The sequence below is a fragment of the Barbus barbus genome (assembly GCF_936440315.1).
Source record: "Barbus barbus genome assembly, chromosome: 17".
In the NCBI taxonomy this organism is placed as follows: Eukaryota; Metazoa; Chordata; class Actinopteri; order Cypriniformes; family Cyprinidae; genus Barbus; species Barbus barbus.
This window is the reverse complement of record NC_136745.1, coordinates 18,985,566-19,011,344: the sequence shown is the minus strand read 5'-3', so window position 1 is coordinate 19,011,344 and position 25,779 is coordinate 18,985,566. Positions and strand designations below refer to the sequence as shown.

General features: G+C 37.2%; 1 protein-coding gene across 1 annotated transcript in view; it reads right to left on the bottom strand.

The window, feature by feature from the left end:
- Positions 1-10,249, bottom strand: part of drp2 (dystrophin related protein 2) — a 62,444-nt gene extending 52,195 nt beyond the window's left edge. Inside the window, exon 1 of the mRNA XM_079439214.1 lies at positions 10,188-10,249. Coding sequence (XP_079295340.1) covers positions 10,188-10,234 — 47 coding nt within the window. The 5' untranslated portion in view covers positions 10,235-10,249. The remainder of the gene's footprint in view (positions 1-10,187) is intronic.
- Positions 10,250-25,779: the final 15,530 nt, after the last annotated feature.

Genomic DNA, 25,779 nt, shown 5'->3' with positions numbered 1-25,779 from the left:
AAAGCACGTCTCAACCCATTGCCCTGAATTTACATGGAGGAACTCATGGGATGAAATCTTATCTGTTTCCAGAAATCACATTTTCACAAGGTGATAAATAAAATATAAAGCCAGTCATTTAGCCACCTGCCCACATGGACTGGGATTGTTTTAGAGAGAGGCCAGTTCTGTCAGCATCCCACCTGATGCTGCATAGAAGATTAAGAGAGAAGAACGTTGTGTTGCAATAACCCCCAGTGTCCCAGCATGCAGCAGACACTCACACGGTGTTATTTATAGCCCATTATATGGAACTCAAGAGCACTGTCAAAACCCAGGGAATACTGGAAAAAAATAATAACTAAACAATGGGATTAAAAAAAAAACACTTAAGTGTGACATTCTATGTTAGAAAAAAAGCTTGTTTGCATGACTACTGAATCGCCACATGACACTGTAAAAATAACCAATGCATTTAAAAGCCAACGCTAATGCAGCGAGGGCCACATTAAGTCATGGATGAAGTTTGTTCTATATCGCTCCAGGCCATTTAGGTTGGTCACATGATGGTTATGCGATTTTACAAGACAACTGCAGGACATTCACCTATTTGTGTCACTATACAGTGTTTTTTGTGTTTGAGATCATGAATTAATTTCCTTCTAGCAGTATTTGCTGCATCCTGTCTACCTTCCATTTTAACAAGATGCTCAGCTTCTGCTGATAAAAAAAGTGGCCTCACAGCATGATGCTGCTTCACTGTAGGTATGGTGTTTTTTGAGGTGTGGGCTGTGTTAGATTTGCAGCTCACATACAGCTTTGAATTCTAGATAAAAAGTTATATTTTTGGCTCATCTCAGCAATATTTTCCTGGGTCACTATTATGTTTTTTGGCTCCAGGTGTGCTTTGCATGGGTCTTATTGGATTCCTTTTGTGCCACTCTCCCAAACAAGTTATAAGCGGGGTTTCCATCCGCCTATTTTTATGATAATTTTGGAATAACACATGAAAATGTGTTAAAGAATCTTGATATATGGTAAAAGGATATGTGCATAAAACTATCCTAGATGCACATCAAAAGAGTCATGTTGAGTGAATAATTTGCTCAAACAAATTTACACAACAGTGACGTGTGAAGTGGGATGGAAACAGCTTCATTTGCAAATTGTTTTTGTGATTTTTATTTATTTATTTATTTTTGCATAAACTGAATTCGCAATTAGGATGTATCTTGTATGAATGGTTCTCATCCAGAAGAACCAATACATTTCTAAGAGGGCTGCACGATGACTTAAAATGTATATATATATTATACATATATATATTAGTGCTGTCAAATTATTAATCACGATTTATCACATCCAAAATAAACGTTTTTGTTTACATAATATATGTATGTGTACTGTATTTATTTATTATGTGTATAAATATATGACCAAAAAGGCAATTAAAGCTGCCTTAAAACTGTGCGCATGCATGCAAGATGTTATATATGCGTCACATTTAAGAACATGTCTCTGAAACGGTTTTAAAAACTGTCCTGAGGCACCCCAGCACTGTCTCCCTCATCTAAAACACCCGATTCAACTCGTCCGCTCATTAGTAGAGACTTTAAGACCTGAAGTGGGTCAGAAAAGGTAAAGAGAGTCGTGAGAAAATAAGATGTGTGAGGTCCGCGTCACGTTCAGCAGCAGCAGCTTTTAAAGCAATAGCAGGCAAATAAGATAATAACCAGCTGCGGTGATGTCTATTAATCCAAGAACAAAAGAAAAAATAGGAAATCAATAACTTTTATAGCTTTAAGGGGTTCATCTATATTTAATTTAGAATTTAGTGTTTGGTAACTATTCATTTTCTGTATATTTCTGTTTGAAGGGCACAGATAGCTAAATATGTCATTTATTATAATAGGTCCATGTGAAGATTGTTTTAAGATCACTTAAATTGGAAGTTAAGTCTAATAAATGTTAAAATTGATAGCTCTCAATTATACTGTAATGCTGAATGGTTACAGTCAATGGCTAAATATTAAGGGGAAAAAACAATTTTATAGAGACATCAGTAGTATTGATATCAGTGATGCTGGCCTTCAATCATAAAAAAGATGCCATTAAAGAAATATTAAAAATATACTGTCTTTGTTTGTACATTGTACATTTTAAGATTGAATGTGAAATTATTGCAATATAAAAGTATATTTAAAAACTTTAATGTTAGGTGTGATTAATCTCGATTAATTTTAGAAAAATGTGTTATTAATTAGTAAAAATTTTTATATCGATTGACAGCACTGATATATATATATATATATATATAAACAAATACACACACATACAGCATATTTTGAAAACATTTACATGTATATACAGTACATTTTTATATTTATATTATTATATTTTATATTATATATAAATATATTTAATATATCAACATAACATTTTTCTTAAACATATGCATGCATGCGTTTGTATTTATATACACATTAAATATACACAGTACACACACACATATATTATGTAAACAAAAACACAGTTCCGGTATCACAACTGCAGTTTGATAATTCACCTATATCGGCACTCCCAGTTTCTGGGATTTTTTTTATTTTATTTTAAAAAAGGTTGAGAACCACTTCCTCATATGTGCAAACTGTAAGGTCCATAGCAACTGCGGTCTAAAGAAAATAATCAAATATTTGGGCATGGTGTAGCCTAAGGATCTGGACCAGTACCCAAAAAGCAGCAGGTACAAACTCCAACAATCCAGAAATCTATGAGCTGTCATCATTGTGCCCATGAGCAAGACCCCAGGTTGCTCCAGCGGGACTGTCTGTGTAATATGGAGCCCCTTTGGATAAAAGTGCCTGTTAAATGACAAAGCAAAAAGACAGTGATTGTTGTCCTCAGTGTCCCTTTACTCACAAATTGACCTCTGGTTCACACAGAGGGGTGTTTTGAGGGATGACTTTTTTTTCAACAGGGCTAGTTAAATGTAGCCTCCACTTAGTGATAATTGAAATGACAGTGTCCACCGGGACATACAAACACTAATGTGCTTGTTATTTTTAATCATTCGCAGATAGAGGCCAATTGTCAGGCAACCATCCACTCATTAGGACACCACAGGCAGATATAGAAAACTCATGCAAACATATTTTCAATTTAGTTTAAAGAATATTTTTCAGCAAAGCACTGCCCCCAAAGCCATCAAAAGTGCTCATCATTTGAAATTATATTCTCAGTAGAAATAAAAGAAATTGTTATTATATACTGTATAATTAGAGAACAAGGGGAAGTACGATGAAAAGACAGAAGCCAAATAGGAGACCTGCTTCACCTGTTCGGACCTCTATTGTAGTGAAGTAGGGTCAGCACAGCGATCTCTATAATGATGTGTTATTAGACTCAATAAAGGCAGCCAGGTTGCAGACATTTCATTAGAGAGCCTGTGTGTTCTATAGTTGCCTGAAGGCTCCTTCATCATACAGACACAAACACAAACAAGCTTTGTAAACTGAAGTATAGGTAAGTGTGTATCAAGCACTGGTATAAAAAGTCATCGAACAATGTTAATAGGGCTGTTGTTACTAGCAATGCCAAGGGTTTATTTATCCATTAATGCAAGTGCTATTGAATACATTGGGGTCTAATCTACATAAATTTGTGACATTGATCATGTGAACTCTTTCCTTTCAACAGACAGCGAGATGTTCTTCAGGTTTTACTGCTGTGGAGTTCATGCAGGTGATTCATGCTGCTGTCATTAAAAAAAAAGACAACCCAAATACTTAGGAATCTATGTGTGCTTTCACACCTGCCTCACCTTTACACATTTGACTAAATCAGAGCAGTTCCTGCATCCAGTGCTGTGAGTACAGGGGACACATCTGCCCCTTTATGCTCGCTAGGATATGATCTGTCCTGTACAGTCAAGCCCCTGTGCTACTAATTCACTGATCCACAGCAAGACTGCAATACCTCATACCTGTGCCATGTTTGAGCATTGCACAGCATCTCTCTGCCTCGCTCGCCACCACAGATATAGTACATTACAGCCAGTAACCCATCATGCACAGACCGCTGGGTTTCTGCAGCCTTTCTGAATCCTTAGACTTAGACCATCGATAATCTCATCTCTCTCTAAGGCTTTATGGGGATTCCTCCAAAAGTCACAAATCAAACAATGCTTGTACTGGACAAGCATCCAAATCCTGTGGAGGAGAAACAAATAAAACTCAATAGAATAAGGGCAGGGCAGCATTATAGACCTCCTCGCTTGGCTCCAGGTAGCAAACTCGGGTTAACAAATGGAGATTAATGGAGGGCTTTTAATGGATTGGATTGCAGCGCTGAGATGGCACATGTGTGAGGCATCTGGATCGGTTCTGTTGCAGAAGCTGGATGGCATGTTAGTGTGGCTGGCTGTTACTGCTAGTGAGCTTGGAAGCAAACAGGCAACAGCTGTGCGCAGTGCTCGGGCAGTCTTGTTACGTCGCTTGTTCGATATGAACCATCAGGCATGATGGCTAGCACAGGGTATAGTAATCAATACCAGTGGCCAATGAGGAGCTACTTTTACAATGTTCACACATGGCAGGGACAAAGCAAGCCATTTTTTGAGGACCATTCATGCCTTTTCAGAGCCATCTGTTCTAAATGACTTTTACATTTATTTATTTAGCAGACATTTTAACCAAGGAGACTTACAAACGAGAGCAACACAAGCAGATTCAGGTTCTTGTATCCCCATCAACTGAATGTACAGTATGTGGAAAATAATGTGTTTTATGAACCTTAAACCACATAAACACATTGCATTGCACAAAATAATGTTCTTTTTAGCAACATCATATGACCCCTTTAAATATATTTATAATATAATAATAAGTTTATATGAATATAAATATATACATGTAAATACATGTACATATTTTCAAAATATCTGCTGTATGTGTGTGTATTTATTTATACATAATAAACATACACCGTACACACACATATCATGTAAACAAAAACTTTTATTTTGGATGCGATTAATCATGATAATAAATAGCCAATATGTTAATAATAGGCATGCTAATAAGCAACTAGTTAATAGTGAGAATTGGTGCCAATTTTTTTTTCTAAAGATGTCTGTATGCATGTATTCTTACACTTTGGATGCTGTCAATAAATCCATTTGTACTGTTCACTATATGTCCAAAAGTACAAAAATTTACTGTAAGTCAAAATGTATGTCTACATACACATTAAGCCTGCATAAAAATGATCACAATATAGCATATGTACAAATCGCAATATGTAAATTGCAATGGCTAGCCATAACTAATTAATAATTAACCGAATTGATTCTAATCCTTTAAAAACTTTAGGTTGATACAGATAGTAGAGAATAGACTAGCCACTCGTTTGTTACTTGGTGTGTGCGTGCATATGTGTGTGTGTGTTAATGTGCACTCTGATGACATATGCAAGATGATCAACAAGACACTCTTACAGCAAAGTAGTCTGTAAAATAGCCCGATACATAAAATGTAAATGTAGAGACATTAACCTGTCTCAGCCTTACAGATTAAAGCAAATAAGAACAGATAAAACTCATTAGATAAAATCTGACTATTTAGTCAAGTTGCATGATAACCATCAGTGAGGGTTTTAAGTGACATACTGCCAGGAATGGTGACCCATACTCGGAATTCGTGCTCTGCATTTAACCCATCCAACGTGCACACACACAGCAGTGAACACACACACACCGTGAACACACACCCGGAGCAGTGGGCAGCCATTTATGCTGCGGCGCCCGGGGAGCAGTTGGGGGCTCGGTGCCTTGCTCAACGGCACCTCAGTCGTGGTATTGAGGGTGGAGAGAGCGCTGGACATTCACTCCCCCCACCTACAATTCCTGCCGGCCCAAGACTCGAACCCGCAACCTTTGGATTACGAGTCCGACTCTCTAACCATTAGGCTTTGCTTCACGGATCAGCGAATAGCTAAATGCTAAAGATAAGAGTGAGATGTCTGTTGTTTTTCCATTTCAGAAGCATCGCCTAAGGCTCTGGGCGCCATTTTCTTTGAGGCCTGTCCTTTCAGCGACACAAGCCTCGAAATGTAACATCGAATGAAAAAGCGGGGTGGGAGATTTGTCTGTGAGCACAGATCCTCAGCCGGAATGAAGCCATTGGCTAAAAAAGGTGATGGTGCCATGGGAGAAATGAGCCTTACAATTCGGCATTGCCTGTCTCGCCTCTTTCATTACCCTACATTCTGTTTATAAGACACAGTTAAGCAAACACAATGGGCCGCTGCACAGGCCCTCACATGCATACAAATACCGCACCTGTAATATCAGCCAGTTCCATATATATCATTGGGTATGCATAAACACTCCTTTGGAACGCGCCATTGGAATATTTCATGTGAGCACTGAGATGCAAAAAGGAATACATTTCCTGCAAGAGAGCTTTAGATATGCATCCCGCACAGACGCTCATGTAGCTATTCATAAATTCGCTCACATCCAATAAAGCTCAGCTTAAAGCATTATCTGTGAGAGACGTGTGTACAGAAGTTTTAGGGCCAGATCATGGGCAGATCTCAGGTGGGGCTAAGTAGACATTTGACTTTAACAAGGTTTGTCAGGAAAGCCAGAAGTCTGAGATACCTCAATGAACGAGTAAAAGAGAGCTAAACTGAGGGAACCTGAGACTATGTCTGCTGGTCTAGCCTTGGCCAACTGTATCATTAGCTTCCTCAAAACTTGTGCCAAGATAGGGATGACGAGTGCCTGGCAGCATCTCCCAGTGAAAATTTGATTCAGCCTTACTACAATTTCTCATTTCTCTGAGGGACCCCATGCTGTCGATTGTTTATGTCAATGCATGATTATTATTTACTCAAAGAGTGCTGGAGCAGAGAATGCAACAGTATCAGCAGTGCATTGTGTCTACCCAGCAAAAGAGAGCGATCCGCTCAGCCCCACGCTGAAAGATGAGCACGCCGGACAAGCTTTATTTGATTTAATCCCTACAAGCACAGCCGGGTAGACTTGTAGTTAATAATTCATGCACTTCGAAATCCCTTTTGACTCGTTCGTTCATTAGGGTGTCTGAATAGTGGGTTTATTTGCAAAGCCTAGCAAGAAACTCAAAACACCAGAGTGTACCTCTCACAAAAATTTCCTTTTTTGTTGCTCTTCATCTCTGGTCCCATGTCATGATGCAGCTGATATGGGTTCCTTCCTACAGCCATACGAGGACTGAGAAACCATCTGGTACAAACACAAATATGTGCATTTCAGCAAAGTTAGAAAAGGCTGTGTTTACCGATGGCTGCAACACATTTCAAAAGTTTCTCACAATGAGTAGACTGTGTCAGAATATGGGCTGAGCTCAAAATAACCCTGTGCTGGACCAGGCTGGTTTTATATGGGAAGGAACAGAGAACTGGTTCCATTTGTTTGTTTTTTTATTCCATTAACCATTCTCGAACATGCAATTTTCTGCCAACATGGACAAAACAACCCACTAAAACTCTCTCACAGTGTTCCCTGTACTGCTAATGATCACAAGACTGCTACCAAATCTACAACTGAAACATAAACGATCTGTTTAGTCAGAAACAAATGACTCTTGTCAGTTCAGATCTTTTTAGTACCGGTAAATCAAAAACTGGTCATTCATATGACAATGCGTTGTTAAAAAAGACACAGTTATGAATTTTGTTGTTTATTATTGAATGAATTAATGAAATTATTCCACTTTTCTATTCACTTAGCATTTTTATTTAATATGCAAATATTTAATTACATTTATGCAGCCTTTAAAAAGTCTGTAAATGCACTTTTGGAAGAATTTTCCAAAAAGAATTCCTTACTTGTCATATCTATTGAAATTATGCCATCAGTAGTAACAGACTGCTGTATGAATGTAATAAGAAAATATTTCTTCCTCAAAAGTTTTTTAAAGAATTACTAATAAAATCTTTATGGAACCAAAATCATTAAAGGTTTGTCAGAATTGGAAGCTTTAAAAAATAACTATTTCCATCCCTTCTGGCTGGTGAATCAGCAGGATTATTCTGGTGAAGCTTGCTGACCAAACAAAATCTTGCTGGTAAGCATTGTCAAATCACCAACACATCAGCAAAACACAACAAATTGTGATAACAAGCAACACTGGGAAGCTAAGCAGAAAAATAATATCTCCCTTCTTATCCTAAACAACCTAAGACTTCACCACAAGGTACTGTAGTAATTTCCAACACATGTATTTTTACTTATCATTCACTGACCCTTATGTTATTCAAAACCTTCTTTTCTTTAGAGGAAAACATTTTGAGAAATATCTCATATATTGAAAGTCAATGGTAACCAAAACTTAGCTGCCAACATTCTTCTAAATATCTTCTTTTATGTTCCACAGAAAAAAACAAGTCATATAGACCTGGAACAGCATGAGGGTATTAGCACAGGTTTTAGTGAGAATTATCCCTTTAATGGTCAAAAGCTGACAATAGATTCCTGCTGCCCACACAGTTAATCATCTACCTTTAATAATTTAAAGAAAACTTAAGGACATCTTACTTCCAAAACAAGCAAAAACCCTTGACAGAATATTCCATTTCCTCTCCCTTTCGTAGACTGCACTCAGATGCACAAAGTACATTTATTACATGTCAAGTCTGACATGACAGTAGACCCATTAGTAAAAGGGTTTTTAACATTCTAATCTCCGAGCCTAAAACTCAGAGAAAGGACAGCAATTAGCATGCTGTTAATGCTCAATCAAGCCTTTTTCTGCCTGCTGTTGAAAAGACTGGATGAGGCTTTGAGGATGGCTGAAAGGTCACCATGCTCTCCCCTGCCATTTAGCGCTGAGCGTGGAAAATAACAGAACTGAACTGGAATGGCCTTCTTTTTATTACGTTCACCACTGCAAGCTCTGCACATATACTTCACAAAACTCTGCAAATATGAATGTACAGTATGTGGAATGATCTCACCAAAGAGTACTAGCTTTAACTTCAAAATACAGCATGACGCAGTCAGTCGTGGCAGTTCAGATGTGTTAATTATTTACAATCTACGCAGACAAAGAGATGCTTTGAGCAGATTTAGGGATGTGGGTTTTGAGTCACACCATCAGCACCCACTCACAGCTGCGCCATCAAAGAGGTGCGAAACATCCAGGCACGTCTGCAATCAAACATTCCCAGCATGCCTCTGTCCACCCATATACCCCCTCAGTCACATAGCCCCCCGGTCACAGCACATTCACTGCCGTGTGAGTGGACCCCAGTGAAGCCAAACATTCTGATGAGAATGACAAAGACAAGCTCTGTTCTGCCCTACTAGCAAGTCTGTTTGATTTCTTCCATTCACAGTGCCTGAGAAAGAAAAACAGCTAAAATTTCAAGTAAATTATTCATGTTGTGTTGCTCTGAAACCCAATCTACAAAAATCAAGCAGTGATTCAACATTAGGCATAAAATAAATAATGACAGCTCTACAAAAACAACAGCACAGAGACACACGAAAACCTTGACCATAATCCATTAATTTACCAAAGAGAATACTGTATATTATTTGCTTCCAAACAAAAATCAAACATAATTTAAGTCTACAAAAATGCCTGCCATTGCATTTTACAGATGCCAAAGCTGAAAAACCAGGCGATTAGATGGAAGGGACATCTGTCTGTCAAAACATGGCCAGCTGAAAAAGTCAGTCACCGTAACGCTGCTGCAATATAATCCCAGAGGGTCTTTTGTAGAAGCCACTTAGTATTCAATACATTTCCATTACATGTGATGTTGTATGGCTGTAGTCTGCCTTCAGGGCTGAATGATGTCAGAATACTGACAAGACTGCTGGCCATCCTGGGGTGATCTTATTACCCAGTGCTGTCTAGATGTCTAAACCAATCACGACCTGGTAAATTTGTCCCCAGAGAAAAGTTGGGGTCGAGGCTGTAATTAAGAGGCTAATTATGTAAACATAGCACACTGCATTACACACAAACATACATACAAATGGCATGCAAAACAGCCCAAACTCAATCAACGGTTTCATTAGCGCCTCTGAGACTGGGAGAATTGCAATATGTGGATCTTCAACTGGTTCTACTGAGACAAGGTTAATAATCCCCAGAAGACATTGAACACAATAGAAGGCTGATATAATAGAAGGTTGAACAGAAGATGTGATATACCTGATGTTGTGGGATTTGCGTTTGATCTCGTTCCAGCAGATATTCATGTCGTGGTCAGGGTGCTTGTTTCTCTGCCCCCTGCACTGGGTGGGCAGCTCCTGCCCCTCAGGATCCACCGCCGACTGGCAGGGTACACAGTGGCATCCCGGCCACGAGGGCCGCCCTGCAGCTGAAACACACAGTTTCAAATTTAGAGAACTCACATAATCATACAGTAGCACACAAGTTGAAAGAAGTTTTCAAAAACCTGTCTCTAGAACTTGCGTTTTTTTTTTTTATTCCACTGTGCACATTTCACGCAAAAATGAGTTGGCGCTGTGTAATGCACAAGATGCTGCAAAAGACGCGAACGTGCCATTCTAGAGTATATTTAGGAAACAGAAATAGAAAAACAGCACAATAGAATACAAAAAAACATGCTCTGTGTGAACAGCAATGCGTTTAAAAACGCAAGATTGAACGCAGAGGTATGTAAAAATAGTAATGCAAAGATGAGTTCTGTATGACCTAGGCCTTTAGTATTGGTTCTCAATTTGATTCGCTGAGCCGTGTTCCAAGAGAGCCGACTCCAACACTGATGCATTTCTTCTTGGTGTTTAGGCTGCCAGTCTGTTTGGTAGAGATATTTACTGACTCTTTCTGCAAGTTACATTGACGTGCCAGTAGTAGGTGGTGACAAAATCTTATTATAAGTGAATGGCTGAATCAATTATCCAACTAATTCTTTCCAAAACAATGATTCATTCAGGAATGAACCACGCCCTGTCCTGAGCTCCGCGGAAAACTTCTACCCGACAGTCAAAGTGGCATTACATCACGAACGTGCGGAATCAGAGGAAGACCACAAGGGTTTCAGGTGCGATTTGAGACAGGGCCACAAGTGATAAGGGAATCATTGAATCATTCACTGAAACAATTAATTCAAGAACACTGATTTATTCAAGAATGAACCCCACTAGTGTGTATTTGTTTGGTGTTGTTCATTAATCCTGGTGTGGTAGGGCTGTTTTCATTAGTGGAGCAAATTAGATAAAATAACTGTGTGTAAAATGTAAGTTAATTTATATTAACTGCTTGTTAATGGAATTGCTGTAGGCTTATATAAGCAATATCACAGTCACAATGGTTCCCACATCTGAACCACAGCTCTGATAATACATTAAACACCACTCTTTATTTTTATTATGTTGCTTTATTATAGCCTGAGTTATTCATTATATTTCATCAATTACCTTTTTTACATATAGAGAGATTAGAAGTACAGGAACAATATAAAGAAGAGAAGATAGCTCACTCACAAAAACAGTAAAAGAATGGAAACAACTGTAACACATCAGCTAGCGGCAGTAGGAATGGAAGTCCCACTTCTCTGTTAAACGAGCTGATTGCCCTTTTTTGACAAATAGTTTTGGAGATTTGTTCTTTCCCAATTTAAGTAGACAGGAACTGTACAGTACACAAAATGCCTGCTGTCTAGAAATTATCTGCCGGGAGTGTTGCCAAGATGGTCGTTGAGTGAACGGCCATGCGTTACAGGGACTTTGTTAGAGGTGACACACAATTACAGGCATAATAAGAGTGTTTTGGGAAGGGACCGGAGCCAGATTTGACTTACCTATCATGCCACATTTACAACATACAAATTATTATAATCAGCAATTATCCCTCAATTGTAATGATCCTTCAATTACAATAACAATAAAAAAAATTAACTCGCACAGGAACAAACAAATTCCCACAGTATGCACAGCTGATCCCTGAAGCACTCAGCAGATAAATACAATATGAGTAATGCCTACAGGTCACGTAAGCTCTGTTTCTCTCAGCCAGAGCCAGAGTGGCAGTAATGCTGCTGTTACTTAAAGCATCGCTGGAATTCAGCACACGTCCAGAGCAAAGGGACGGAGAGACAATCATTCCAGCAAAAGTCTCATGATTAAGGAGTTTTCCCTCAGTCATGAAACCCCTTGTGTCTCGTTCAGTGTGGCTGTCAGACTGCCTATATGTTCCTCTCTGAGCCTTTCATTAGCCCCAGGGAGGGACTAGCCATAGGGAGCGCTGGGACTTTTCCAAATGGAGTTGGTCTGAGGTCTGGCAATGTCAATGTCAGATTTTAGGGATGCATGATACATCAGCTATACATGAGCAATATATAACATCAGCTATATATAACCATTTCGGTTATTGATCAATATTACAGATTTGAAATATGTTGGCTGATACTGTATTGTATTGCATTGTCTCGAAATGTGCTTGCTAATTCCCTAATTTTTGCATTTGTAATTTTCATCAACTAACACTTAAAGTTAATATATAAAACACTAATAATTTAATATTAAATGTAATATTTAGAAAATCTCAATAATAAATATAAAAATCCTCAAAGAATCACGATTCCACATTTTCATTTTAAACTTTGATAATAAGTTTCTTGAGCACCAAAGCTGCATTTTAGAATGAATTCTGAAGGATCGTGTAACACTAAAAACTGGAATAATGGCTGCTGAAAATTCAGCTTTGCCATCAAAGGAATAAATTACATTTTAAAATATATTAAAATACAATACAGTTTATTCAAATCATAATAATATTTCACAATATTACCGTTTTTACTGTATTTTTTAGCAAATAAATGTGGCCTTGGTGACCATAACAGTCTTCTTTTAAAAACATTTTGCTTATGATAGTGTATCAAAATAAAGTAAACAATAATAATGATTGAATATATAATACAGCTGGCAATAATTTGTATTGTATTCACATAGTACAGTACAGTGACTGATTATATAATGTGAGTTATGATGGCATATATCCCCGAGTTGTTTAGTCCCATCCCATCCCTGATTAGCCCCATCATCCCACACATCATCTACAGTACTCAAGGCCTCTTCTGGGACCCCTTGCTAACTGACCATGACGACATACTGTCACCTAGTCAATGCTGCATAATCTCAACCGACATCTGTGCAGAAATAAACACATCCGGCTGTCCGGGCCCATGCGGCCATGACACGTAGCCAAAACCAAAAGAACCTGAGATGTGTCTCAATGAGAAATTCTGTATGTCATGTTCCCCAGAGCAGGAAGTGAATTAATGCATCCGCACGGCTCTAATGCGTCCCCTCCTCAGGCGGTTCCTCTTAATTCACTGTCATTTTTCAGTCTTTCTTGAATCCTTCTCTCTCTCTCTATCTCTCTCTCTCTGTATTTAATCCACTGTCTGTGATTAATTCTGGTTGTTTATGGTTCATCAGGTATCTAGATGCGGGCATCAGATACTGCTAAACTCAAAATGGTCAGGAGATAGTGAGGTAGGATCTTTGGAGGAGGGGTGAACAGTTGATTCAATGCAGGATCCCTTTCTGTTTTGTGTTTATGTGCCATTACGAGTCCCTACTCACACCCTCGCCACTTAGTGATTTGTGTGTTTGACAAAAATTGTGCTGAATAGGCTCAAAACAAAAACAGTTGCGGAAATGAGCCTCTGGCGAGGATTTACAGAGAGGCTTTTCCACCAATCAGAGGCGATTGGATGGAACGTGATCCGCTGTCCACTGCCAGGACCCTGCACCACTTCTTCTGGCCCAGGCAGCACAGGGACTGGCATGCCTACAGAAATCCTACACCTCCCACTCATACAAACACAAACATGCATATATACACACCAACTCTCTGATTCGGTTCTATGGATTTCAAATGCACAGCATCAATCTATAAAAGGGAGCCTGGGGCTAGTTGTCACACGGGTGAGTCGTCACAAGGGCTTTATCTCAGCAAGTATAATGCTTTGAGTCAATTATCCAGTTACATAAATGTGTGTTTCTCTTGCAGTTGTTTTGTATGTTGTTTTCAAACAGTTATTTCAAAAACTTCTTAACACAAGAATAGTTATTGTGAATTAAATTCTCCAAACTAAAATTTGAATATATTTTTTAGAGATGCACCGATTGCAATTTTCTTGGCCGATTCCGATTTCCGATTTGTGACCTGCCGATACCGATTATTGTCGATTCCGATTTTCTTTCTAAGAACTATAATTGACAGCATATACAAACAAAAATCTATGCAGATTTCAACAAAAATTATTTACATAATAAAATAAATTATTAAACATTACAATTCCCCCAATCTGGACTAATCTCTCACTTTAACAACTCTCAAAATAAAGTGCTCTGTGACTGGAAAGAGGAAGAAATAGTTAACTTAAAATTAGTTGCTTTATGTAACAAAACAGATGTCATTCGCCAGTTTATAAATGGTAATTTCTTTCCCCTAACTTTATTAAATGTCATCTTTCACATCAAATTCTTACTTTGTTTCAATTAATTCAGTTAGCATAATAAGAAACTGTAGAGTTGTTACCATTCAAATGAAATTAGTATTAGCAAACTCTATCTTTCCACTGCTGAGGAGACAGAAGCTGCATCTGACGTGGTATTAGATGCATTTACACAGATACTTTGATGAAGCTGAGGTGCCATAAATGCCTTTACACTGCAAAATTTCAAATGCATTAATAATTTTACGAGATTAATGTTTTACACATTTTTTTAAACATACAAATAAATGTTGAAAAAATGCAAGGATACTTTTAAATATGAATAAACCACCAGTAGGTGGCGGCAAATTTCTGTTTTAATGAGTGAGTCATTTAATAATTCATTCAACCGATTCATTCAAACGGCTGATTCATTCAGAAACGAGGCAAGTGACTGTCCTTATGAATGGGCCACTGAATCATTGACTCACTCGATTCGTTTTCGTCAGTGAAAATTTAAATTTAAATTTTTTAAATTGAGCAAAAACAGTCAATATTTTGTCTAAAACCTAAGTCACTTAATTTTAACCTCTTGTTTATTGAAATACTATTGTATAAAATCAGTGTCACATTGCAATCGGGCAGATATTGTTATTCGAGGAAACATCATGGCCGTCTAATGTTGCTTACCATATCATATTTTTTTTACCGCAGTATGCATCTATTAATTTCTGTGAGTTACTTTGTGTGTGCTGTCTCTCTCACACACTCACTCAGGCTGTGCAAGCCTCATCTGGCACGACATAAATACATTATCAGTCGCCGTTTACACTGAATGCAATTAAAATTAGAATCATTCTCACGCGACACAACGTGTTTACACGCGACTGAGAGACTGACCGGCCGGTCATGCGAAAAATTGGTCGATTCCGATCACTGGCCGGTCAATCAGTACATCTCTAATATTTTTGCTGTTGGGTAAACAAGTGAAAACAATAAAACCACATTAGCATCATCAGACAAGTGTCTGAGTGAAAGTAGATTTTTTAAACTGTAGTTTAAATTATAAAACATGTTTTGATATTTTGTATGTTGCCTTTTATATGTTTTGAACTTCACAATTATTATTTTGTAAATTGCCTATACTAACTGATTTAATGACAGGTTCTGAATATGAAAACTTATGCTTATTACCTGAATATTACAACTTATAATAAAGATGGCACAATGAAGAACTGTATATTTTTCCCTTGGGAAACAAAAGGAGAAATGTTCAAGCTTTTTGTAGGAAAGTATATGCCTAGACAGAAATCAGCAGAACATAGACAAGAAACCCATACTTAATGTACGAGTCAATAATAATTTTTGCTAAATTAATGCTTTAATTTAGCAAGTACACATTAAATTGACCAAAAGTGACAGTACAGACATTTATGTTACATCTCTATTTAAAACAAAGAATCTTGAATCACAGTTTCCACAAAAATATTAAGCAGCAAAACAGGATTTCACATTGATAATAATAAGAAATATTTTGAGAGCACCAAATCAGCATATAACTCATAGGAATAAAATACATTATTATAACTGTACATTATTATTAAATATATATTTTATAATATTATTATTTCAGAATATTACTCTTTTACTGTGTTTTTGATACAAAAAAAATACTGCCTTGGTGAGCATAAGAGACTCATTTCAAAAATCTTTTTAAAAATCGTTCCGACCTCAAACATTTTAACGGTAGTGTATACTGTATGTATATATTCACTAGTTAAAAGTCTATTGCACTGGATCTTTGTTAGAACAAATGAAGGCTCATGATGTAAGTTCTTGTGTAACTTTCTCTTGTGTTGCATACATTGGTTTGAACCAAGAAGAAAGAGAGACATAATACAGATACACTCCTTCATTGTATCTCCAGTTGACTTAGAGGCACACAACATACAGTATTCAAAGGCACAATCAAAGCCGAGCCAGTCTACTGACAAACAATGTGCAGAACATTTTATACTGACCACTACTGAGCCACAGAGCTTTAAGTGCCAAGCTTTGCCTTCAAAGACCGACCATTTCCATGTCACTAAAATAAAACACTCAGTTTGTAGCACAACACTCTCTCAAACGCCTTAACAGCATGAATGTCAGGTGATCAAAGTCTGTAAAGGAGACAGACAAGTCATGTAACATTTAAAAAGCCGACCTTGATAATCTGATTCAGGCCTCAGTTCACTGTGAAAAACATCTGCTCTTTGAACTCTACATCGACAAGACAGTGATAGTTCTTACCTTAGTGTAAAGACCTGAAGCTCTTCCTCTGACACCAGCCTGTGCATGCAAGAGCCTGTCTCTCGTTATATACACATACAGATCCTCTCCAGTGGGTGAGTTGGGCTTACAGAGACGGTCTGCTGTTTATGGTCTGGAAGGAGTGCTCAAATACTGCACAAGTCCTGCAGTCAAAAGCACTATTGTCCCTCACATTCCACATCACACCAACCTAGCTTGTCCACCCACAGGGCCAGGAAAATGCCATGTACACAATCCAGCAGGCCGCAACTGGCTGCCCGCTTGTCTAAGTGACACTCAACACATGGCAGCTGGCCACTGTCCGCCTCTCTGGCCTACCCAGAGTCCTCCTGTTGTGCTGGGTATTCCCTACATCTCAAACAAACTCCAACTGACCTCTGTGTATTCATTATTTCCAGTGCCTAGTTGTTGATTAGGGTAAGTATCTGGCTGGACCAAAGGCTAGATGTGAATAGATTTAGTTGTTGAAGCCCAACTTGCTCAAAATGCCACAGGGATATATCCGGTTATACCTAGAAAATGCTATCTGTTAACAATCCTATGCATCCCACTGACAGTTTCTGTGATTAATTTGGAGAGTTTAACATTGAAAAAATTGCTCACGCAAGAAATGCAGCATTTGTTTTCCTAGCATTCTATGCTCACAGTAATGTTAAAACCTTACTAATTTAAGAAAATGCATTTAGCACAGATAAATGAAGCAGTATTGGTATTAACATTGGTGTTACTGACCTTTTCTGGTGAAAAATGCCATTAATCAAATATTATTTAAAGTATACTTCTTTTATGTTGAATCTACATTCATTTGGTGATGTAATGTTTAAATATATGTATGATCGGACATTCTAATATTCATGGTTCATGATTAGTCATGGAAAACTGAAATTAATGACATTTTTGTTGATTCACAGCCTTATAACATATTGAAAGAATAGCAATATACACGTTCAAGTTGTTTTTTTCACTTCAGAGATCACTTACACTCTTTGAAAGTGACAGATAAATTTTGCAACATTAAAATGGCTTTAATATTTCAAATTAATCAATTCAAAGAATCAAATAATACATAAATAAACCCCAAAATGTGTAACTGTTTGCGCAAAATATTAAGCATCACAACTGTTTTAAACAATGATAATGATACGAAATGTTTCTAGAGCACCAAATCAGCATATTAGAATGATTTCGGAAGATTTGCTAAAAATTCAGGTTACATTTGAAAATGTAAGAAAATATAAAAATAGCTGTTTTAAATTGTTACACTATTACACAATATTGTTGTTTTTACTGTATTTTTGATCAAATAAATGCAGCCTTCATGAGCATAAGAGACTTGTTTCAAAAATAATAAATAATTTTTTTTTTTTTTACTTATCTAATCTTTTGAACAGTAGTATACATACACAGCTATTTTTAAATGAATGAGTGTAAATGAGTGACTCACTGACAGTGTCATGCTAAAGAGCTAAACTTGACCTTTTGTGACACAAAGCCTAGTAGCCAAAATCAGCCAACGAATGCAGAATCTTAGGTTGCGGTGTAACTTCGGTTCCGTTTAACGGAGCACAAAACAGTTTGCCCTACCCCAGACAAATTATTATCCCCTCAATGACAAACAGTAATTTTCCGTACAAAAACATGCCATATGCACACTTATTTATGGAGGCAGTGCCCTTGTTTTCCACCCTGAAGAGCAGTGTTGGAAATTAGACCTCCATTAGCATTAGCAGTCATTATCCCTGGCTATGGTTGGCTCAGCAAGATGACAGGCCATTATTCTGGCACTTGCGTAATGCCACTCTCGCCCCTGTGCATCAGATGATTGATAAGCACATGTTTTATTCATACGTGTGTACAAGCAGAATTAAGTGCCGAAGGTCTGGCAGTCAAACCCCAGCAGACTACTTATCCACACTACAGACTGAATGGAACCTGTAGCTGTGCACCACGTGGAAGACGGTTTGCTGGTTTGGGAAAGAAGGTGAAGGCTTTGGTCAGGAGGACTTTACAGCAAACACAATTTTCTGAGTCACAACTAAAAGTCTCCAAGCTGTATAGCCTCTCCAGTAAAGCACCTCTCATAACCCTGACTTTCTCCAAGAAGGCTTCGGGGAAATGCTCAGAAAACCAAAGTAGCAACCTAATGTAGACATTCTTATTATGTTTCAAGCATGTTTTCTCCATTTGAGCTGTGCTTCAATGTGATTGGAAGGTTAGGCTTATTTGCTCGTGTGAGTGCACTGAGAATAAATTTGAATACAGAAATATAAGGTTAGTGTGTTGTAGAGCTCTTGCAGTTTAGTGGAGTGACAAAACACACTTGACGGCAGACAGCCAATTATCACTGAGAGGTATTGAAACAATCCAACTTTGCACTTTGTAATATATCAAACAAAAAGCGAAGGGTGAATAACAGGGCAGGCATTTGAGAAGCATATTAAAGAAACAAAACAGCCAACAGACTGAAGCTAATGTGTTGTGAAGGCGTGAAAATTTGTGACTGACTAAAAAGAAATCTCAATCCGGTCAGTGATCACGTCACTGAAACTGTATGCGTAATCTGATTCGGAGTGAACACTTAGGCCTACATCGAAATTGTCTTGGAATAATACATTAAAAATAGAAGAATTGGCCATTTTTACAGTCTGGCAGTTCCAGTGCAGTGTGCGTTTATTTGCATCACAACTATAAACATGATGGAGGTTGTGAAGAAATAATTAGTGGAGGAGATTGCATGTCTTAACATTTTATAAAATAAAAAGAAACTGGATGGATGGAAAAGTAAGAAACAACATCTGTTTTGATATATTTTTACATGTGTTAGAAAGGAAAACACGCCTATGTCTCTAACAGGAGTGTTGACAGCTTCTTGTTGCTATGCTAATGTTCTTTGCATGCACAGAACTTTTGTTTGGAAGACATGTGCTCATATAATTTTGCACAGTATATGGTACACATTAACATTGCAATCTGACTACATTTTTGTTCTGGTATTTTTGCATTAAATCTGAGCATGTAAACATCTGTTTACCTCACAGATATTGCTCGCTTTGACTGTTTGATGACCTTTCCATTCCATGTGTGTGAGTGTGTACCCACCAAGGCTGCATGTATTTATTTGATCAATAGTACAGCAAAACAGCAATAAAACAGTGATACATTAGAATTTAAAATGAAAATAACAGTGTCTTCAGTGTCAAATCATCTGTCAGAAATCCCATTACACTAACATTCAAAAGCTTTGAATGATTTTTAATTTAAAAAAATATAAAAATACTTTTAATAAGGGAAGATGCAATAAACTGATCGAACTGACTGTAAAGGCATTTATAATGTTACAGATTTTTATTTCAAATACATGCTTTTCTTTTGGACTTCATCAAAGAATCCTAAAATATATAAATAAATAAAAAATGTCCACAAAAATATAAAGCTTGATGTTTTAACTTTTGTCAACACTGATCATAAGAATGTTTTCTTGAATATTTTTGTATATTTAAATCATAACTTAACATACATACACATAAATTACATAATAAATTATACCCAGTACCAAAACATAACTACTACTACAACAAATACCTTACTTACTATTAATAAGCAGCAAATTAGGAAAAAACGGTGAACAAATTTATAATTATAAATTCTGAATAAGTATGAACCATATGACAGCTTTTATGCTAAAATATGTGTATGCATGGATAGAGAATGAGGCCCATTATGTTGATGTTCACAATGAAACTGTGCTTCTATGATATTGAGAGCACAGGCTCAAAATGAATTGACATTCAGTACTACAGATGAGTTATTTGAGAATGAATCCCTGAATAAAACTGCCATGAATGCAAAGTCCTCAGATTCTCAAACTGTCTTCAGATCAGTTCCACATCTGCCTAATGAACAGTGGCTGTCTGTCACCCTGCAGAGAGCTGAGCTCTAGAGGCCTTTATGAAGGTTAAGGAGGGGTGGTAACATATGTAGGATTCTGATGAGATCAGTCTGTGCTGTGTAAAACAGATGACAGTGCAAACATTGCAGCTCATATCAAAAGAACTAGGTCTCTGCTTCATGTAAGACTGCCTGAGAGCAAAACTAACTACCGCAGAAAGGAGCAATTAGAGAGAACTCATTTAAGACTTCAATCAAGACAGTTCATGTACCTCTTTGTCCACTTCTGCTGTAAACTCCCATTGGAAAATTGAGAATGGTTTACTGAGTGGTAAAGTTATTGAGTGCGAGTGGAGGTGTGATTAATCTGCTGAATTACACATACACTGTTACACGAATTGGCAGATTGGTTCCCCTGTGACACTCTTGCATCTTCTGTCATTTGTTTAATGAATTCATAAAAGGTTATACTGTATGAGGGCTGGCTCAGACTTCCAGCTAAATTCAGGGAGTAGGAACTCAGAAAAGGACAATTCAGTTTATATTAAGGTTATTTACATACACAATCACTCAGTCGTTAGGAAACGTTCCCCTTCACAGCAGCTCTCATATATATTTTTGCATTTGCACATATTCAAACCTGGAGTTTGAAGACTAACGACTCGTGTCACACCAGGCTTGACATCAGTGATCAAACTTGCCAAATTTCAGTGTGCAGAAGCACAGTGCTTTAAAAAAAAATTACGGGCGATGAGCGTCATAGACCTAACTTTTCCACTTTTATCATTATTATTACACATGAATATTCAGTTAATTTTTTTTCTGTCATTTTGATGAACAGCCGTTTATTTTTTTCAGAATATTTAGTTTTTAATATGTTTAAATGACAACATAATACACATCCAGACATTGCTGGAAGGATTGCAGTAATGAGCATTTCAGCAGAATATGCAATAAAATATAAAAAATAATGTTTGTTTCTATGTAGAAATTACTCTTTATGCAAGATAGAGAACACCATTGTTTTTATGATGGTATTTTTTTATTACTAAATTTACATGATTCATATTTTTAATCATTACTGCCATGGTGTTTTAATGGTTTCAGGAGAATGAGATTTGAGAGCAGCTGCAGATGGGAAGATTTTTGTGAAAAATTACTAACAGAAATAATTAAACCAAAAGTGAAAATTCTGTCATTTACCCTCCCTCATCTTTCCTAGCGCGTATGACTTTCTTTGTTCTGTGTAACACAAAAGGTGAATTTTTGAATATTAAAATATTCCTGGCCACTGGGGCTGGCAAGCTTTCAAAACTGATATTCTTCACAAAACAAATAATAAATAAATAAATACAAATAAACAGCTTTGTGGAAGAAAGTCATCATGTGGTTTTAGAACAACAAGGATATGATAAATTTCGCAATTTTCTTTTTTTATGAAGCATTCTGTTAGAATTTTAAAAATATATATTTTCAAACAGTGTGCCAACGTAAAAATATGAATCAGGATGGCTTTAAGAAGAAATATTATAAACAGCATTAAGATCTGAAATGTGGCACTGAATTTCACTTTTACATCTAATCAAGTTCCACAGATACACTGCATGATCTTTTGATGGAAAGTTACCTTTAAACTCTGAGCATAAGAGAGCACATCTGACTGAGCTCGTCTTGTTTCTAGGCGACAACGAAGCGGCTTCACACAGATTGTGTTTGTTTGAACATCCTCTCATATCAGCCCACAATTCTCTGCTAATTTCATCTAAGTAAATATGCATGTGCTGTTTAAACCTAATTATCAAAGATTCATACATGGACACTAAACGCACTCCTCTGCCTCTATACATGGAAAAATCTGATTAATACACCACTTCAAAGCTATTCTTAAGGACCACTGATCTGTAAACCATAAACTCTTGGTCCAGCAAATCACCAATTTAGCAACCCTTAATTACAACGGCAGCTAATCAAGGCTCTATTGTTAGACGTTAATATTGATGCTACATGATTTGTTTACAATGATGAGTGAAGTTCGGTATGTGACACAGCAACGTTGTGACGCAGCAGTCTACATCCATAGATACTGATGGATATATATTTTCACACAAACGGTTGTCCGCTCACCTAAACGCACACACTCCAAAGTCACGGCTGCCACCACGAATAATAAGGAGAGCTGAGGCAGATCAGACTACGGCTCATTTGAAATCTGGGAATCTCATTAAAAGTGAGAGAAAAGGCTTTTGACAGCCTTCTATGTGACATCTCACCCTCTCCTGCTCGTCCACGTGGGCTGCCCTGTCAGCCGTGTCACTTCCTGTTTGCAGAATTAGTCACTGAAATTCTATGAGACGGGAGTCAGGTTGACAGCTTGTTGTTAAATAAAAAGCCAGCCATAAATTATTAAACCTCCCCGGAATTTTTTTTTTTTTGTATACTCCACCCATCCAAACTGAAGTCGTAATGGAGGTTCTAGCTGAGCTGAAATGCTTCCTAAATTATTTTGACTCAGCTGGTGCAGATATGACAAGATCCAATTGTGAACGCAGACGTTACAGACGTTCAAGGTCCTTGTAGACCCAAACAGCATTACAGAGACTAAAAATTAAAGGGTTTTAGATTCAGAACCTAATGAAGATCAATAAAATGCATCATCTGCCTTTGTTTAACATTGATATTATCATATGAGCCGTTTTCCAATGACTCCTCATTCAATTTACAAGCAAAGCCAAATCAACCAAAAATCTGATTAAGATATTTACATAAATCTGAGACAAACAGAGCAGTAGCAGAACTGTGTTTGTGTTTGTGAATAAGAGAGAGAGACAGCAATAAAAAGCAAGATGAGAGAGCCAGCAAGATCTTTCTCACCTCGATCACGAAAGCATTCGAAAGTGCCAATCACTTGAGTCACAAAGCATGGAAATAGAGAGCCACAGAGTGGACGAGGCCTTGCCTGGACTCAGTGGGGGGTTGATGTATCACACCAGTTTCATTGCCATTCTCCAAACTGAACAATCACTTAACAGCAGCTGGGTTCAGTTCCTCAGCATCATTTTGCTTAAGAGGGCACCGAATAAGGCAGGTCTGAAGCTTGTATTTCACAGCCGTAATTGGCCTGTGCCAAGAACAAAGCACACTCTCGCAGGAGGGGGTCCGGTCTCACTGTCTGCTCTGAAAGTACAACTCATTTCTTAATTATTGCTGGCTTTTCAAAGTAAGAGCAGAAGCAAAATAAATCACAAAGTAAATACTGCAACACATGCTTATATTTGAGCAAATGTCTCTTTAGAAGCAAAATCCATGTCTATTCCCCAAGCATAATTAAGATAGCACTAATGAGCAAGAGGTTTTTCCCAGCACCGTGAAAATGTTTTCTTCGCTTTTTAAATGAGCTATGAATTCTGGGCCCAAGGAAATGAAAGATTAAGTACTCAATGTCAGGTCAACAAGTCAATGCTTCAGAGGTCAACAGAGGCCGCATTTAAACTGCCATCGTTTCAGCCTTTTGCATCTGTTGCTTTGATTCTACGTAATATATGTATATTTTCTCAGCGAACGCCAACATGGTTTCAAATGGTTTCATTATACATGCAGCTGGGTCATTCAGTATCATCTTTTATAACACTTAAAACCTTGAATTGATGTGTTACATCAAAAAGATGTACATGAATGTGCGCTGTAAATAAACAGGAAGTGGTTCCATAAATCTAGGAATTTTCTGTAACTAAAGCCTGGTTTATGCTTTACGGCGTTCTACAGGTTTGAGAGATTAGCTCTTGTGAAAAATAATTAACATTGTCATTCAAAATGATATTGCATAGGAAAAACAATTAAATGGTGCAGACTAAATTTCATGCTTTGGAGGTTAAACAAGTGCACTACTTTTGAAAAGTTTGGGGTTATTAATAATTTTTAATGAAAAAAAAACAAGGTTGTATTTTTTTTTATCAAAAAACAATGTAAAATGATCCTTCACAAATCATTGTAATATGTATAAATCTGTCTTTCTCTCTTTATATATATATATATATATATATATATATATATATATAGTCACGGTGCACACACGAGGGAGGAACGAGGAACACGCAAACGAGGATGTAAACTCAAAATACAATCTTTAATGATGACATCAAGGCAGGGCAAGACAAGGCAAGGCTGACACAGACAGGAACACCGGGGAGTAACGAGTAGACCAGACGAAATCACACTGAATAGACAGGACTATAAATACACAGGATAGTAATAGACAGAGACAAACACAGCTGGACAAGAATCAACCAATGATAACACTAGACGAGGACAGGAAACAAACCAAATATGGACACAAGAGGCGGGAACACATGACACACATGGCAGATGACTGACATATATATACACATATATATATATATATATATATATATATATATATATATATATATATATATATATATATATATATCATTTTAAATGATTTTTTGCAACAATATGAAAGTCTTCAATGCCACATTTAATGTATCCCTGCTGAATAAAAGTATAATTTTAAAAAAATAATTTTAACAGTAGTCTAATAGGCATGTTGGGGCCATAAAGTAAAGCCTAATGGGTCAAATGAGGTCCGTGAGGCACCTGTTGAATAAGGAGGAAATAACTGAACACATTACACAATATATACTTGATTATACACTTGCTAAAATAGTACAAAGCGTCTATATACTGTTTCTGGCAACAGCTATGAGTCCAGAGAAGGTGGGTGCTGATGTGGGCCGTGTAAACTTATTCTAAGGAATGGTGGCCTTTTGGATACACAGCATGGGCAGAAACAAATGAGAGAGTGCGGCTCGCATGACATTTTACCACAGCGAGTCAATCCACATCCCTTAATGTGAGGATCTAATAAAAAAAATACAACTTTGCATTCCTGTCAAATGAACAATAGCATCAATTCAGAGAGAGACTGAAGGCTGTTATTTTTCATGGTGGATTGCAATGACATTGGAGATAAGGTAATGATATTTTGCATCGCAAAATGGCATTGTAAGACAGCTCTTTCATGAGTTAATTAAATGAGAAAGACTGCCTACAAGAGGGGCCATGTGAAGGGAATGAGAACAAATATAATGTTCTTCAGGGAAATGTTAGGCTAAA